At 37.6% G+C, this 15,750-nt stretch overlaps 4 protein-coding genes across 5 annotated transcripts; 2 read left to right on the forward strand and 2 right to left on the reverse strand.

The window, feature by feature from the left end:
• Positions 1-122: 122 nt before the first annotated feature.
• LOC135846708 (polycomb protein Scm-like) lies at positions 123-3,315 on the reverse strand. 2 transcript variants are annotated; one of them, XM_065365947.1, is made up of 10 exons: positions 3,066-3,315; positions 2,937-2,984; positions 2,516-2,655; positions 2,312-2,444; positions 1,920-2,080; positions 1,613-1,847; positions 1,087-1,407; positions 836-1,015; positions 596-747; positions 123-515 (listed from the first exon to the last, which is right to left on the reverse strand). In XM_065365947.1, the coding sequence occupies exons 2-10, from the start codon at positions 2,971-2,973 to the stop codon at positions 381-383; spliced, it is 1,494 nt and encodes a 497-aa protein (XP_065222019.1). In that variant the 5' UTR covers positions 2,974-2,984; positions 3,066-3,315; the 3' UTR covers positions 123-380. The 2 variants fall into 2 exon arrangements, with proteins under 2 accessions (XP_065222019.1, XP_065222020.1); XM_065365948.1 differs by lacking the exon at positions 2,937-2,984 and having other exon boundaries at positions 3,066-3,312.
• Positions 3,316-3,472: 157 nt separating this feature from the next.
• Positions 3,473-6,055, forward strand: LOC135846707 (uncharacterized). The gene is made up of 2 exons (XM_065365946.1): positions 3,473-3,638; positions 3,833-6,055. The coding sequence occupies exon 2, from the start codon at positions 3,882-3,884 to the stop codon at positions 5,874-5,876; it is 1,995 nt and encodes a 664-aa protein (XP_065222018.1). The 5' UTR covers positions 3,473-3,638; positions 3,833-3,881; the 3' UTR covers positions 5,877-6,055.
• Positions 6,056-6,531: 476 nt separating this feature from the next.
• Positions 6,532-9,935, forward strand: LOC135847938 (uncharacterized). Its single transcript, XM_065367679.1, has 2 exons — positions 6,532-7,144; positions 7,223-9,935. Exon 2 carries the CDS (start codon positions 7,277-7,279, stop codon positions 9,227-9,229), a length of 1,953 nt encoding a protein of 650 aa, XP_065223751.1. The 5' UTR covers positions 6,532-7,144; positions 7,223-7,276; the 3' UTR covers positions 9,230-9,935.
• Positions 9,936-11,057: 1,122 nt separating this feature from the next.
• Positions 11,058-15,113, reverse strand: LOC135848356 (uncharacterized protein K02A2.6-like). The gene has a single exon (XM_065368257.1). The coding sequence runs from the start codon at positions 15,111-15,113 to the stop codon at positions 11,058-11,060; it is 4,056 nt and encodes a 1,351-aa protein (XP_065224329.1).
• Between the last annotated feature and the right edge of the window lie 637 nt (positions 15,114-15,750).

The following is a 15,750-nucleotide window of genomic DNA, read 5'->3' on the forward strand; positions in this document are numbered from 1 at the left end:
TGCGCATAAATTTTGAATCAAAATTTATGCGCAACCGAGCGTTGACGGACTGTTCAACTTTAATCGACTGTTGTAATAGTGGAGCTTAGACCACAACGTCAGTGGAAAAAAAACTGTCACAATTAATTACCTACATGGTATATTTTACGTTTTAAATAATATTACAAAAAATAAACAATGAAGATCTTTAAACGAAGTCAATAATATTAATTATACTTATAAATAGAATGCGAATTCTTAAATTGTACAACAAAATCCTATTCCTAATACAGCGCATCGCAATTTGACTACGATCGAATTCAGATTGCTATTTGCCATAAATATAAATTAAGAGACAGAAAAATGGTAAATATTTGAGAAAGAAGAAAATTTCACACAGATTATAGCACAAAATGTTTTTTATTCTTAATTTTTGATACGAGATGGCAAATTTTTAAAGCTGGTCCCAGTTTGATTCCCATGCCAGACATCAATGTATCCGCATTGACTAATAATAAAGCTCCTCCGTCGATTTCCTGCAATTAATCCAATTGATAAGATTAATACGAACCACAAAATCGGCGACATTTACAGAATGCATACAAAATGCACTTACGTGTTCTCTGAATAAATCAGCGTGTACACCGAGGCCGGGATCGCAGTATGAGATATAGGCAACTACGTCTTCGAAAGACCAGTCTGCTGGATTCGTTGGAAGTTTCGGAGGCATTTCGGCCTGTGTTGTTGAAGTTGCAGCTTCTTGTTGGGCTAAATATCGCAAAATATTGATAATTTCACGCGTAATAAAGAAAAAAATAGGGAAGGAGAAATGTTGAGTTTTTCTGGATTGGCTTACCTCGTCCTTCATTTCTCGGAATGGACGTCGAGGTATCAGCTTCGATTAGGGTTACCTGAGATGAAGACGGAGTCACATGTATCGGATGAGCACTACTTGATGGTTGAGAAGAATTATCAGTTTGCGGAATAGGGGACACGACTTGCACCCGCGATTTGATTTTATTCGCCGAATTTATACCTGTTTGAAAACCCATTGACGTAATTAGCGCAGCTCGGATATCTCTAAACTGAGCAATTCATTCATTATACTTTTAGGCGGTTGTACGGGATGACCGCTTTTGGCACACCATCCTACAGGGAATATATCACGATCGTAATACGGGCACCAGAAAGCTCCTTTCCATCCGTCGAAAGTAATGAAAATCTGGTCGTCTTTAACATCGGAGACTGTAGCGGGACATATGAGATGAGGGTTCTTTTTATCAACAGCTTCCAATTTTTGACCAATTTTGAAATAATTTTGAAGCGGAGTTGGAGGTTCGGGTTTGAATGCGTTTGTAGGTGACATAAGGGCGCCATTTAGCGTTTTCTTAAGAAACGCAGCCCAACTTGAAGCGTGCGAACGGAAACCTGTAAATATAAAACGGTCTCATACAAAGGCAAAATGTACTTTAAACGTGTCTAAAAAGTATTTCCCGAGACTCTCTTCGGCAAAAATGTTTAACTGAAATGTGTTCTTTTCATTTTACAGTTTTTCACCTTTTTCCCATCTTTCAAGCTGGTTATAAAGAATGGGAAAAACTTTCGACGCGTCCTATAATTCAGTTATACCAACCTAATGGTGGTTGCAACATTTCATTATTTTCTTCACTATGTCCGATATGGTGTATTTCATTAGAGTCGACCAGTCTCCAAAAATCATTTTTATTATCACCTCCTTCGAGCCTCAAACGTAAACGCGGTCCAAGTACACTAATTACATTCGCTATACAAGTCGAAGTAGCATTACGAGGATCCAAAGCTTCGAGTTTCATATTCAGTTTAAAATGATTCTCCGGCGGTTCAACATCCTAACAAAAATATTCAACATAGAAATTTTTTCGTTTTTTCAACAACATACAATTTACCATAACTGAACCTACTTGTTTGAAACAATACTCCGGAGCTGCTTCGCTATTCGTTTCCCTTAAATAGGTTTCCCAATCGAAAGACTGATGAGATTGAATACCCAAAAAATGCGTAGGACTAGAAGGGAGATCATTAGTATTGGAAGTCACATCATCGAATTGTGATTTGTCACCAGCTGTAAAAAAACACTTCATTTTTAGCACCTAAACACGCATTTGGGTAGAGTACGCGAAACAAAATAACCACACATAAAATACTACAATATCAGCGTTCAACAACGAGGTCAATAATACGTGGTAACTATCTTATCGCACATTTAAGGAATACATGTTTTGACAGTAGTTTATCGAGTACTAAATAAGCCTAAACTAATTTCATTACATCATAAACTTGCACTTTTTCTTACTCTTTTCAAAGGACAAGTTTTTCTGATGTTTCTTTAAGCAATCTTTCGAACAGAAATCTTTGCTAGTGTTATTGGGTTGCTCCCATTTGACCGGAGAACTTCTTATAGCGATATCACATTCAGTACATGCTGCCTAGAATTTTTCCAGTTTTTAATATTATATTTTTGTTCATTTATAGCGTTACTTCTATACCGTTCACTTACTTTCATGTGCGCTTTACGGTAAAAAGCTAAACAACTTGGTCCACAGAATGCCTTGTTTCCACGAGCCGAAGGAAGAATGAAAATCAGTGGCTTCAGTTCATCGCACCATACACATCGAGGCTTGTGTTTCGGCGGGCGGCCTGTAAAAGATGGTAATTAGTAGCGGATATTCTTTCAAAAGAAATAGCGATATGCGAACCACTGCCAATGAGAGTTTCAATATTTCAATTTGAAGTTTCAATCCTCCTATATTTGGGGCGAAAATCCGATAAAAAGTATAATTTTTATAACGTATCACGTATGCTACCGTTTCCCATAAAAAGGATTCAGCATTCCTTATCGCTACGCGGGTACAAATCGTTATCATCGCCTCCCATTATCTACCAACATTTCCATATTTACGATTGTTATTGAATTTTACCTCTCGCTTTTGTTGAATGCGATGTATTAATCTTCATTTAGTTGAATCCTAAATAGAAGAGCAACGAGACTATCAATTATTTTGATCTAACGAGTATCTAACGAAAAACACTATAAGCATTTTTCTTACCACAAAGATTGAACGAACACAAGAAATTTTACGAGGGTGGTGACTGGGTCGCGATGACGGTGAATTCACTGATAAGGTTAAGGAGTTCGAGAGCAAAGTAAAACAGTTGCAATTTTTTTATTCTTCTTAAATTTTCGTCATTCGGAAAATGTTTCAAAAACAAACTCTAATAATAAAACTGAAATTTGAATTCAAGATACAACTTTGAATTACAAATTTCTAATCTTCCTTCATCTTCATCTTCACTGGAGCCCTATGACTGAGAGCTGGAGCGGGTGAGAGGGCGGGGAGAGAGCACAAACGTCAACAGAGGCCAACCACCTCTCCACTTCACTACCCAAGTACCCAAACCACCACCTACCACCACCTAGTCAGATGGTTGAAATCGAATCGAATCGACAGCTGAGATTCCAGATTCAAGTCTCATGCATGATCGCGATCGCGAACACGTGTAATTGAAATTAATTTCTTCAAGATAATTATTTCTCTTCTTCTGAGTAAGAATATTCGTATTAATATTTCGAATTCGACTAGCATCGTACTACCTATTCATAGTTCTTCCAGATCTAGTGGGTAGGTAATTTGTTGTTTCTATAGTACATATGTTCTTTTGATGTATCAATAATTTGTATAGTTATCGAAAAAATTTTCAAGATGGAACGAATTGATGTACTGTTTTATACTACCTAGCTTGTTCTTAAACACACACACAATACACATACTTAATCAAGTTTCATACTTATTGAGGTGTTTTATGTATTTTTCAGAGACCACCTGCGATTACATGAGTGAAATCGCGTCCACTTCATCGCAATAATGAAGATCGATCACGATTACGAAGCGACCTGTGGACCTCTAGTGTTCCACCATAAACCCGGCGATCTGAAAAAGTTAGCTGCGATGTCACTGGTAGCTGCTTTGATGAATCATAACATTACACTGATGCGTAAAAACAAAGGACATTCCAATACTTATGCAAATGGATGTGAACATGATATGGTTTGTGCAGAATTGCCATCATCTCTCCTACCTGTAATGAAAAGTCTCAACCATGACATGCACAGATCTAGAATCAAATGGTGGAAGTATCACTCCGAATGTGTTTTATCACGTCGTAGATATCCCGATAGTATAATCGATTTACTTCCTCTACTGGTTTGGCTGCCTGATGCTTCAATCAGTTATGAACAAACTGCAGGGAAAATATTGAAATGCGATAAATTGCCTAATAAGGAGAAATTAAGGGTGGCTTGTGCGTATTGTTTCGTAGATGATGTGGACCGTTTTAAGCAGACTTTGACGCCGGAAGAAATTGAAGATGCTACCAAAGATGATCGTTATAGCGGTTCCGTACATCCCAAAGAGGATCTAATCGTGAATTATTGGAATGGTAAATTTTCTAGTATTCTTGATTATTTATTCCCAATGCATGAAAGAATACTTGATGGGGTGACTTCTTTGAAATACTACACTAATTGGTCAGCAGTGGAATATTTTTGGACCCAGCTGGATGACGAGAAACGCCTGAACCGAGCTCTCAGCATGATAAACTACTGTGATCAACCTGCACTTACGTGTCATGTTCTGGTCAAATTGTCTGATTCCGAATTAGATGCCGTGATTGCGCGAGGAGGTCTTCAAATTATACGAACTTTGGTGAAAGAGCAAAAGTACTTCGAGTTCATCATATCAACTTGGAAACGTATGGTGAATGTAATCGACGATCAAGCACTCGTTGTTATTATATGCTCCGTAAATGAATTTCAAGACTGTTCTCGATGCTATTTGAATTCTGTACTGTGGGAGATGTGGCTTTGTCTGTCCGAACGCCAGAAGAAATTCATCATCGATGAACGCGTTTGCGATTTCACCCAAAACTCTTACAAAGCCACTGTTGATTTCTACTATCGTCCAAATTTTCGCCTGATTATAGATGTACTTGTTCGTATCGATTCCGAAAGCAGACGTCAATATTGGTTGCAACATTGGCCATATTTAGCTCCCGGCCAGCTTGATGATGAAAGTTCCATCAATCAGATTATGCAGCTTTGTCTGGCAAACGATGAAGAAATCGCCCTTTTTAAACGTACAGAGATGCTGGAGTACGATTCGATTTCAGATTATGCTGAGTATAAATTAAGTCACGGGTATTTTAAAGAATTACAGAACTATTTAGAATTTTGCACCTCAGATTTGGAAGTAATTCGCAGTATGAAGAAAAAAATGGTTACGATGATGTCGAAGAAAGCTCTATTTTTCGCTCTTTTTGATAAATCTCCCCGTATATGGAATCAGTTTGAGACATTTATGAATGATATTTTTACTCCAAATGATTTCGAAAAGTTTATGTACAAAGTGATGTTGGATCCTGATACATTGAAAGAAATATGCAACGCGGTATGCGAAACTGGAGACGTTCACAAAGTTTCATCGTTCGTCGAGGAATATTTGACTTCTGAAAAACACCTTGTTAAAGTGAAATTCGAAATCTATGGGAGATGCTTTCAAAGCATTGAATTCAGTGAATTCATTGAAAGATCAACGATCGCAGATTTAACGATATGGTGTTTTAATGGAGATACACGACTTGTCGAGCGGTTCAACGAATTGCATCCCTCGATAGATGACGATGATGACGACGGAGAAGAAGAAGAAGAAGAAGAACGCGAAGTGAAGAGGGCAAAAGTGACGAAAAAATCCATATATCGACATTTTTGTGATGCATGGCTGGACGAGGCATATCGTTCTCGATCTCGATCTCATTTGTTTTATCGGCGTTATGATTCTGATTCTGTTTCTGATTCTGAATGAATGTGATTGATTGAGCGACGAAGTTCTGAAGAAGTTTCCTCTCGGTTACTTTGGGATGTTAAAATTTTAATTCAACGTAGATTTTATTATGTACTATTCCAAGTTAATGTATGTTTTTTTTTCCTATTGTGAGTTCTTGATAGTTATATCTACTGATTAAAAGTATAATTATTATACTACCTTATGCATGTACCTTTTTAAAAAATCTTTTTTTCTTCAACATTAATTTTGAAAGAGGAGGCGATTTTTCTCCTACATCTTTTATCACCATGAACAGCTAATGAAGCATTTGTGGGGCTCATTCTATTCTGTAATTTCTCCGAGAAAGGAGAGGACGTAGAAAATGAGAAACTGTTTGCAATGGGCACGACAGAAAGTATGCAAGCTGAATAATGAGCCTATTTACCATCTGAGTTCCTTGCTATGTCGTTATTTTCTGGCGTGAATGAATTAATGGACATTAGATTTCATTTGAATTGAATGCTTGACTTCACCTATATTTACGTACTCAAGTGTTGTCCGATTGCATGTGTGATTTCATCGGAAAGAAAGACTCGATATTTTCGTTGTTTATTTTCAACATGAGTACTTTTTTTAAATCTGCCTTCTGAAGCACAATTTTTATTCGACGATGTTTTTTTTTTTTTTTACTTCTTATTTGATTGGCACTGCCTAATCGATTCCACAATTCGTTATTAATTTTTAAAAAATCTGTACGCGCAACCGTACTTAGGTACCTACCTATAATGTTGGCCAATTCCTATTTTTGCTTATTTAGGAGGAAAAATATGTAAATACCTAATCTCGTTTACTTATACCTAGAAAGAGATTGAATGAAACGTCTTCAGAGTTTCGAAGTAGCGTCATTTGGTTTGTATAAAGTTTGGTAGATCAGACCGGAGTTGGTAAAATTAATTGAATAATAATAATACATACTAGTAAAGCACGTCTAGGTAATTCCGATTTCTGATCCGTTCTCCGAACATGAGAAATGAAATAATGAATTATGAAATGAGACTTGAGAGACGTAAAAAAAAGTCGTGATGTTGAACGTTTTGCGTTCAAGCCATTTGCAGGCGTAGTGTTTTTGGCGGGCGTGCGGTGTGTTATTATCAATCTTTCGTTCTAAAAGTTCTCTTAGTTCTCCAGTTCGAGCCTTCGAGTGTGTCTTGACTTTTGTTCATGGTTCATGATGTTTCCTTTGAATTCGTATCCGTAATTTTGCATTTTGAGGCACACAACCGTCGTCAGAGTATTTATTCATCGTGGTTCGTAATTTTAAGACAAATTAAGGTAATGGATATTATAACTTTGGTTTTTTCATACATCAGTTTGCGATTTTTCAGATATCACCAGCGACTACGGACTATAATGAAATCTGCAATCTTACCTCTTTCACAATGAGCGACGAGTACGAAACAGCAACGGCACCTTTGGTGTATACCTTCCGCGTCGGCGAACTATCAAAACTGGCTACGATATCATTCATAGCTGGCTTAATGCAACATAAAGTTACACAGCTGCGTTTGAATAATGGAAAAGGACACGATATTTATGAAACTCGATTGATTCGTATAGAATTGCCAACAACTGTCAGCTCAGATATCGAATGCCTTAGCTATGAAATGCAAGAATCGAGAATGAAGTGGTGGTCGTATCACTACGAAAGTGTTTTTTCGCATCGTGAGTCTCCCGATTGTATGATTGATTTGCTTCCTCTACTGGTTTGGCTACCCGATTGTTCGATCAGTTTTGTGCAAACTGCGAGGAATATGTTGAATTGTGATAAATTGACTAACATGGAGAAGTTCATGGTTGCTTGTTTGTATTGTTTCATGAATGATGTGGAGCGTCTGCAGCTGACATTGACAGAAAAAGAGTTGAAAGATGCAACCAGCGGCCATCGTAGGTATGGAGTTCCATTCCTGGATTATTGGCATAGCAAATTGCATAATTGGATCGATAATTTATACTTAGCTACTTGGCATATAAATCTACTTGATCGATTGATTTCTTCTTTGAAACATTATGATAATTGGTTAGCCGTAGAATATTTTTGGAATCAGTTGTGTGAAAACGATCCTGTACAGCGCGTAAGCAAAGCGCTTGATATGATCAATGCCGATAGACCTGCCCTTACATGGCATCTTCTAAGCAGATTATCGAGCTCGGAATTCAACCTGGTGATTGTAGGAAAAGGTCTTCAAATTATACAGACTTTGGTAAAAGAACTCAAGTATTTAGAGCACATCATATCAATTTGGGAACGTATGGTGAATATAATCGGTGACCGAGTACTTGCGGATATAATATTGTTCGTGCATGAATTTCAGGATGCTAGTCGATGCTATTTGAATCCTTTACTGTGGGAAATGTGGCTTTGCATGTCGGAGCGTCAGAAGAAGTTCATCGTCGACGAACGCATTTGCGATTTTATCCAAAAATCTTATAATGAGGATTTCGACTTCTGTTATCGTCCAAATTTTCACCTGATTTTAGATGTACTCTTGCGTTTCGATTCCGAACGCAGACGCCAATACTGGTTACAACATTGGCCCTACTTAGTTCACGGCCAACTTTATCATGACAGAAAGTATATCGAACAGATAATGCGGCTTTGTCTCGCTAACCACGAAGAAATCGCAGCTTTCAAACGTACAACAATGCTGAGCTACGAGTTCATTTCAGATTATTGGGAATTCGAAATGAGTGCTGGACAATTTGATGAATTACAGCGGTATCTTGAATTTTGTACCTCAGATTTGGAGGTGATTCGTCATGTAAAAAAACAAATCATAACGATGATGTCGAAAGAAGATCTGTTTTCTGTACTTTTTCGGACTTGTGATCATCGCGTGAACGGATTTAACAAGTTTGTTTGGGATGTCTTTGTTCAAAACGAACGTGAAGAGTTTATGTATGAAATCGTCTCACATCCTAATAATTTGGATGAATTGTGTGATTCGTTGTGCGGTTATGGAATAGTTTGCAATGTTGCATCGTTTGTTGACAAATGCTTGACTGCTGATGAGCACCTTCTGAAAGTAAAACTCGAACTCTTCGAAAGATGCCGCCGAAGCGATAAAATCAAAAGATCAAAGATGCGCAGTTTGATTGCGTGGTGTTTCAACGTCGATAAACAGCTGGTGAAACAGTTTAGGAAATTACCACCTCCGATTGTTGAAATCGAACTAGGGAACTGTAACCCAGGTATGTCAGACGGCCATTTTGTTCCTGGTTTGATGAACTTAGCATTGCAGTATATGGGAATTCGGCAAACTTTAACCGCGTATATCTTCAAAACCGTGCACTTTTACAACTTTTTCGTAATAACATCTTTGAAAGAGAATTGAACGAGCTTTCCAATGGTATGCTACATGTATCAATTGAAATACATTTAATTGTTTTGAATTTCAGTCATTTTTCAGCACTTCATTTTTGGGTTAAAAATAGTTTGAAATTGTGTGAAATTCACAGCATGTGCTCTAATTCAATGATTACTTTCATTCTATGCCAGAAATTCCGTCATAAAAACCTTGAATCGAAAAACAACGATTTTTTTTCGTAAGGAACAAAATGGGTGTCTGACATACCCGGGTTACAGTACCTTAATCGAACGTGATGGCGATACGGAGATGAAAGAGTTGCCAGAAGAATCCATCTACCACTTTTATTGTAAAAAATGGCTTCCGACGCCGTCAACATCCCGGCATTGAATGTTCATTGAGTTCTAAAGAAATTAAATTAAATATCTAGGTATTGAAATTTTAATCGAACCTACATGTACATAGACATACATATACATAAGTATTTGGTGTGAGTGGGTGTGTGTGTGTTTTTAAGGTTGATCGCCCTTTAAGTATTTGTGATTTAAGTTTTCCCTTTCAGTTTCCTTAAGTATAGTCCCTAATTGTACAATTTTACTAAATATTCTTTTGAAATAAAAAATTTCTACATTTTCATCGAAATGTTTTTCAGTATTCGGCTGGTATCTACTTACCTAGAACTAAGTACCTCATACCTCAGTGGCATTATTTCTGCTAACTCTGCGTGTTTTGTTTTTGTATGTAGGTATACTTGACATTTTTTACATAAATACAGTTCTACACCTAATGTCTTTGATTTTGGTTTTCTTTTCCTCGCGTGAATTTTCAGAGCAACTCTTCTTCTTCTGAATCCTGAATTGCTGAAAATATATCTCGTTTCATCTATATTTTTTCGAACTACCTATAATATGTATCTTGTATCTTGGGAGTGAAGTTTTTCTATTGACAAAAGTTTCAAACTTTTCTTAATTATGGAGAGAAGTTGATAATCGAACGGATTTTTTTTCGAAGCGTTGGAGCTACGTGTACAATGATGGCATCTGAATTTATGAAATACCTACTAAAAAACTCGAAAATTCAGATACGAATTAAGAAAAAACTCGAAGCCGTACAGATATTGTTAGGTATTTGTTAACATCTGATGGAATTGAATGCTTTTGAGGTTTCAAGAAAGGAAATCGAAATTTAAACTTTCATATTTTTTGGATTCAACTGAAGCATAATAAAATTCGAATGTAAATGGTGGTGAAAGAAATGTCCCTCCTACTTATCGTCGAATAAATTATCTGTGCAGAAGAGTGGGTTAGTGAACAGAATTTTGAGGTCCTAATTTCCCATAAATAAAATCAATTATGACATGAATGATACCATTCGATTGGAGCATTAATAAAAAAAAGTTTTCAGACCAACAGTGCCATTTTGCAGATATCGTCACTTTATCCATTCAGCTGAGAATTTAGAGCTAAGAATACTGTATCTACGACGAAAAACTTTATTCTACAAACACTATAAAATCAAACGTTCATTTTAATTAAGGTTACCTAAATAGTTTTTCTTTCTTTTTTCAGTTTCACAAAGTAAAAATCCTTTGGAAGAATTGAAGAATTGATTGAAAAAAAGAATCGTATGATCAGCAACACGCAATCTGCAAAAAAGTGCCGAAGTGAGTATTATAATGTTCTGGATTTACGTAAATGCGAATAAACTGGATTCACCAACAAACGTTGTATTTTACATTTCATTTAAAATACATACTTCGATTAATTAAAATATAATAAAACATAATCGTCAATAACGTGTTCATAATACACGAACGTTAATTCGAAAAACTCGCAGTGTTACCAACGTTAAAACACTACAATCTTCCCCCTTTTTTAATTGAGTTCACGACATAATCATTAAGCTTCTTCGGAGGATTAATTTGTCTCCGAGGTCTGGCTGAAACTATGGCAGGTTCCGGTGATCGTGTTGTACCGGCGATTGCTTTGGCAGAAAGGGAAACGCGTTCCGGTGTCTGAGAAATGTCGACGCTTCTGTGATCGTTTGGTATCGGTTCATCCTCCTCGGTTGGCTGATGAAATTCTCGTAGATGTGCGCTATTTCGAACATATAATCTTCCATCTTTCTCAACAGTCACTTTACTACCCTGTGACTCTTTGACTGTGCCTGGATTAGGGTCGAAGGTTGACGTCAGCTTACCAGTGTCTGTACTTTTAACCAGTACTTTGGTGCCTTCGATGAACGGCTCTCTAGACTCTGCACCTCGATGAGAATCAGCATATAGTTTCCCTTTGAACTTATTCAAATTATCGCGATCTCTAACATCCGAATCTAGCATCAGCTTCTGACGAATACTAGGTATTTTATCTCTGGGAGAGTATTTGAACAACATATCTGCCGGAGATATACCCGTTGTCGCATTAGGAGTTGTACGTTGCATTAACAGGAATTTATACAGTTCTTCTCGCCAGTCCCGTTGTTCTATTTGTGCCGTTTTGAGTATTTTCACCAGTGATCTGTTCTGTCGTTCGATTTCACCATTACTCTGTGGCCAAAATGGAATGCTGAAGTGAGGTTGAACACCATGAAGCGAGTAGAATTCCAAAAGTTCATCTGATTTATTTTGAGGTGCGTTATCGCTGATTATTATTAATGGTATTCCATAGCGAGCGAAAATTTCTTGGAAACTAGCGATGATAAATTTAGAGTTAATACTCTTCGTGATTTTTATTTCGTAGAACCGAGAATAATTATCGATAACGGCGAATATATAATCTCCGGAGGGAAGAGGGCCGAGAAAATCGTATGAAAGTTGCTCCCATGGAGCTTCCGGCAACGTTCTACGTGTCATTGGTTCGGTTGGGAGGGTAGAGGATACTGCTTGGCATGCGACACAGAGTTTTACAGCTGATTCGGCATCTTTGTGCATGTTTGGCCACCAAACTTTTGTACGTAATCTTTCCTTGGTTTTAACAATTCCCGGATGTCCTTCGTGAGCCAATTTAACTACATCTTTTCGCAATGTTGTTGGAATAACCAAGCGATCGCCTCGTAATACCATGCCATTCCATACTGCCAACTCATTTGCAACAGCTCGATATGCCATAGGAAGACTGTCCGTAGCTCCTGCTTGAATACATGCAATGACCAATTTTAACTCCTCATCCACGATAGATTCGTCTATAATTTTCTGTAATGGTATGGCTTTAGGTGCGTTGATTTTAGCGATGTGTAAGATTTGAGACTCTACTCGATCAGTTGATGATGATGGCGTGTTGATAATTAATCGAGATAATGGATCGGCGATGTTGTTTTTTCCACTTTTGTGTACAAGCTCGTAATCGAACGTCTGTAGTCTTAAACTCCATCGTTGAATTCGTGAGTTTTGTTGAAATTTACCAGGCGCGAACAGAAATTTGACTGGCTGGTTGTCTGTGATTAATTTAAAGCGTTTTCCGAGAAGATAAAACTGAAATCGTTCCACACCCCATACCAGGGCATATGCTTCTTTCTCCAATTGAGAATAACGTTTTTCAACCTCCGTTAGGCTCTTGCTGGCAAATTCGATAGGTCGTGGTTCTCCGTTGGATATTTGAACTAATACTGCACCAAGAGCATTAGGTCCGGCATCACAATAAAGGTGCGTTTCAAGATCTGTGTTGAAATGGTGCAAACACGTAATATTTACCAACGCTTCTTTTAGGGTATTGAATGCTCGAATCTGGTCTTTTCCCCATTCGAACTTTGCGTTTTTTCTCAGAAGTTTTCGGAGTGGTTCGGTTTTCTCACTGTACATCGGTATGAATTTAGCAACGAAGTTAATAAGTCCGAGGAAACTATGTAATTCGTCTTTCGTTACTGGAGCTCTGAAATTTTCGATCTTTAAGATTTTATCAGGTTGTATTAAAATACCTTGACATGTGATTCGATATCCAATAAAATCAATCTCTGTGGCAAAAAAAACACATTTTTTATAGTTCAGAGTAAGACCATTTGACTCAAGCAGATCCAGCACTTCGATGAGAAGTGCTCGGAGTTCTTCTGGATTAGTAGCAAACAGGAAAATATCGTCTAGAAAATTAACCGCACGTTTCCTCCTAAGAATTCGTTCAAGTACACTTTGGAATTCGTTTGGAGCTGATGTAATGCCGAAAAATAGTCGAGTGTATCGGAATAAACCCCTATGGGTGATAAACGTAGAAATGTGTCGAAACTTCTTCTTCATCACGAATTGGTTATATGCGCAATTCATGTCTAGTTTAGCGAACACTTTAGCTTTACGGATCTTTGGCCGGATATCATCCATGGTTGGGAACGGATAATGTTGTGTTTCGATGGCTTCATTCGCATCACGCATATCAACGCAAATGCGTGTTTTATCACCACGTAAAGAAATAACAATATTTGAAACCCAAGTTGATGGTTCGTTGACAGGTTCGATGATGTCGTTTTTTAGCAGGTTGTCTAGTTCAGCATCCACTTTATGTTGTAAATTCACCGGAATTGGTCGAAGTTTTTGTCGTTTGGGTTGCACTGCATCATTTATTTTCAGCTCCACCTCATAGTTCTTTAATTTACCGATACCTTGAAATACTGGACGAGTTTCACTGATAACGTTATCACTCTGAATAAAATTGACTGGTGCCATGAGCTTTATTACGTTGAGTTGCATGAGTGTGTCTCTACCGAGCAGGGCTGTTGCACCTTCATTTTCAATAACAACAAATTTGGCATTGCACGAACTATCTCCATATGAAATTTTAGCAACGAATGTACCCGCGATCTTGAGTGGTGAAGTCTGAGCGTAAGCGATAAGTTTCTTATCAGTTTCGGATGCCGGTGTTTGTGAAATCACTTTTATATGTTTCGATTTTAAAATATTCCAGTCTTCTTTCGGAATTAAATTATCATCCGCACCGGAGTCAATGATAAATCCTTGCACCACTCCTCCTACGTCACAGTGAAATTCATTTTTTCTCACTTTTGAGGTAACTGTGAACACGTAGTTATCATCATCGGAGGATTCGTTCTCGTTGTCTTTTTGTTCAACTAAATTAACTGATTTTGTTGTATTAATCGCGGAACCACTTGTTCTTTTACTTGCGTTATAACTCCTTTTACGACATGCCGACTTGAAATGCCCAATTTTATGACAATAATTGCACTCTTTGTCCTTTGCCGGACATTTTTCATCTTGAGCTGTATGGGTGGTAGCTCCACATCGATAACAAGCATTCTGACTAGCGTTTGTGTTCTGACTAGCATATTGGCGATTTGATGTACGAACCCTAGGAGTGTGTATTCGATTGATCGTGCTCGTTGAACTAGCTTCTTCAGCTACAGCTTGGGCTTGGGGTTGGGGTAGATGATATGCTGACATCTGTGACGTGACTGCTTCTCGACTTTTGGCTTTCTTTAGAATATACGAAACTGTAAGAACATCTTGACTTAAATATTTCTCACGTAAGTTCGGGTCAGTGCAACCATCTATAACTTGTTCACATATTGCTGCGTCTACGTTATCAAATTCACATTTTGCGGCTTGTCGACGTAGTCTATTGATAAACATTTCGGTACTTTCACCTGGCTGTTGCTTACATTGACGTAAAACGTGTCGTTCATAATTACTGTTGAATTTTGGCACGAAGAATTGGTCGAGCAGGTCAATGGTATGGCTATATTTTGTTTTACCTTGAGGTACGACATCGTGATTCGGAATTGCGTAGAATATGTCTTGCAGGTCCATACCGCCTAAACTGAGAATTGTAGCTTGTTTCTGATCATCGGATGTAATATTCTTAGCTATCAGGTAAAGATCTACTGCTCGCTTCCATCGGAGCCACTCTGATGAAGCTGAAGTCGAATGTACGTCGAATGCTCGCACTGGGGCGTTATCTGCCGACTGCGCCATTATAATGTTCTGGATTTACGTAAATGCGAATAAACTGGATTCACCAACAAACGTTGTATTTTACATTTCATTTAAAATACATACTTCGATTAATTAAAATATAATAAAACATAATCGTCAATAACGTGTTCATAATACACGAACGTTAATTCGAAAAACTCGCAGTGTTACCAACGTTAAAACACTACAAGTATTTTACTATTTAGCAGGTCATCGTCATGCACGAAGCTACGAAACACAACACGAATTACTGATTCATTTCGGCGGGAAAACACCTTATCACTTTATATCATTTTCCAGTTCTATTGATAGGGTACTGTATAATAGGTATGATCGACGTCAGTCATTTTGGTTGTCTCGCGTCGTTGTGTACATTCGTCGATAGTAAATGTTGTATAAGTGTGAGTAAGTCTCACCCACACTTATACAACATTTACTATCGACGAATGTACACAACGACGTGAGACAACCAAAATGGCTGACGTCGATCATACCCATTATACAGTACCTTACTATTGACAAATGTGGTTGTGGATTAAATTGCGAGATTTGAGTTCTTTATTCATTTCAAATTTTCTATCAAGATCTTCTATCATATGTAAGTAAGTAGATCTATGAACTTCAAAAAACATTGAAT

Source organism: Planococcus citri, chromosome 5 (assembly GCF_950023065.1).
Source record: "Planococcus citri chromosome 5, ihPlaCitr1.1, whole genome shotgun sequence".
Classification (NCBI taxonomy): Eukaryota; Metazoa; Arthropoda; class Insecta; order Hemiptera; family Pseudococcidae; genus Planococcus; species Planococcus citri.

What these genes read in the sequence shown, in the direction of transcription:
- LOC135846708 (XM_065365947.1), bottom strand. Translation starts at nt 2,973, where the DNA reads ATGAAGATTAATACATCGCATTCAACAAAAGCGAGAG. An exon ending in ACCGTAAAGCGCACATGAAA is followed by an intron (nt 2,445 to 2,515) that starts GTAAGTGAACGG and finishes GAAAAATTCTAG; the next exon opens with GCAGCATGTACTGAATGTGA. An exon ending in CTGATTTATTCAGAGAACAC is followed by an intron (nt 516 to 595) that starts GTAAGTGCATTT and finishes GATTAATTGCAG; the next exon opens with GAAATCGACGGAGGAGCTTT.
- LOC135848356 (XM_065368257.1), bottom strand. Translation starts at nt 15,113, where the DNA reads ATGGCGCAGTCGGCAGATAACGCCCCAGTGCGAGCATTCGACGTACAT.
- LOC135847938 (XM_065367679.1), top strand. Translation starts at nt 7,277, where the DNA reads ATGAGCGACGAGTACGAAACAGCAACGGCACCTTTGGTGTATACCTTC.
- LOC135846707 (XM_065365946.1), top strand. Translation starts at nt 3,882, where the DNA reads ATGAAGATCGATCACGATTACGAAGCGACCTGTGGACCTCTAGTGTTC.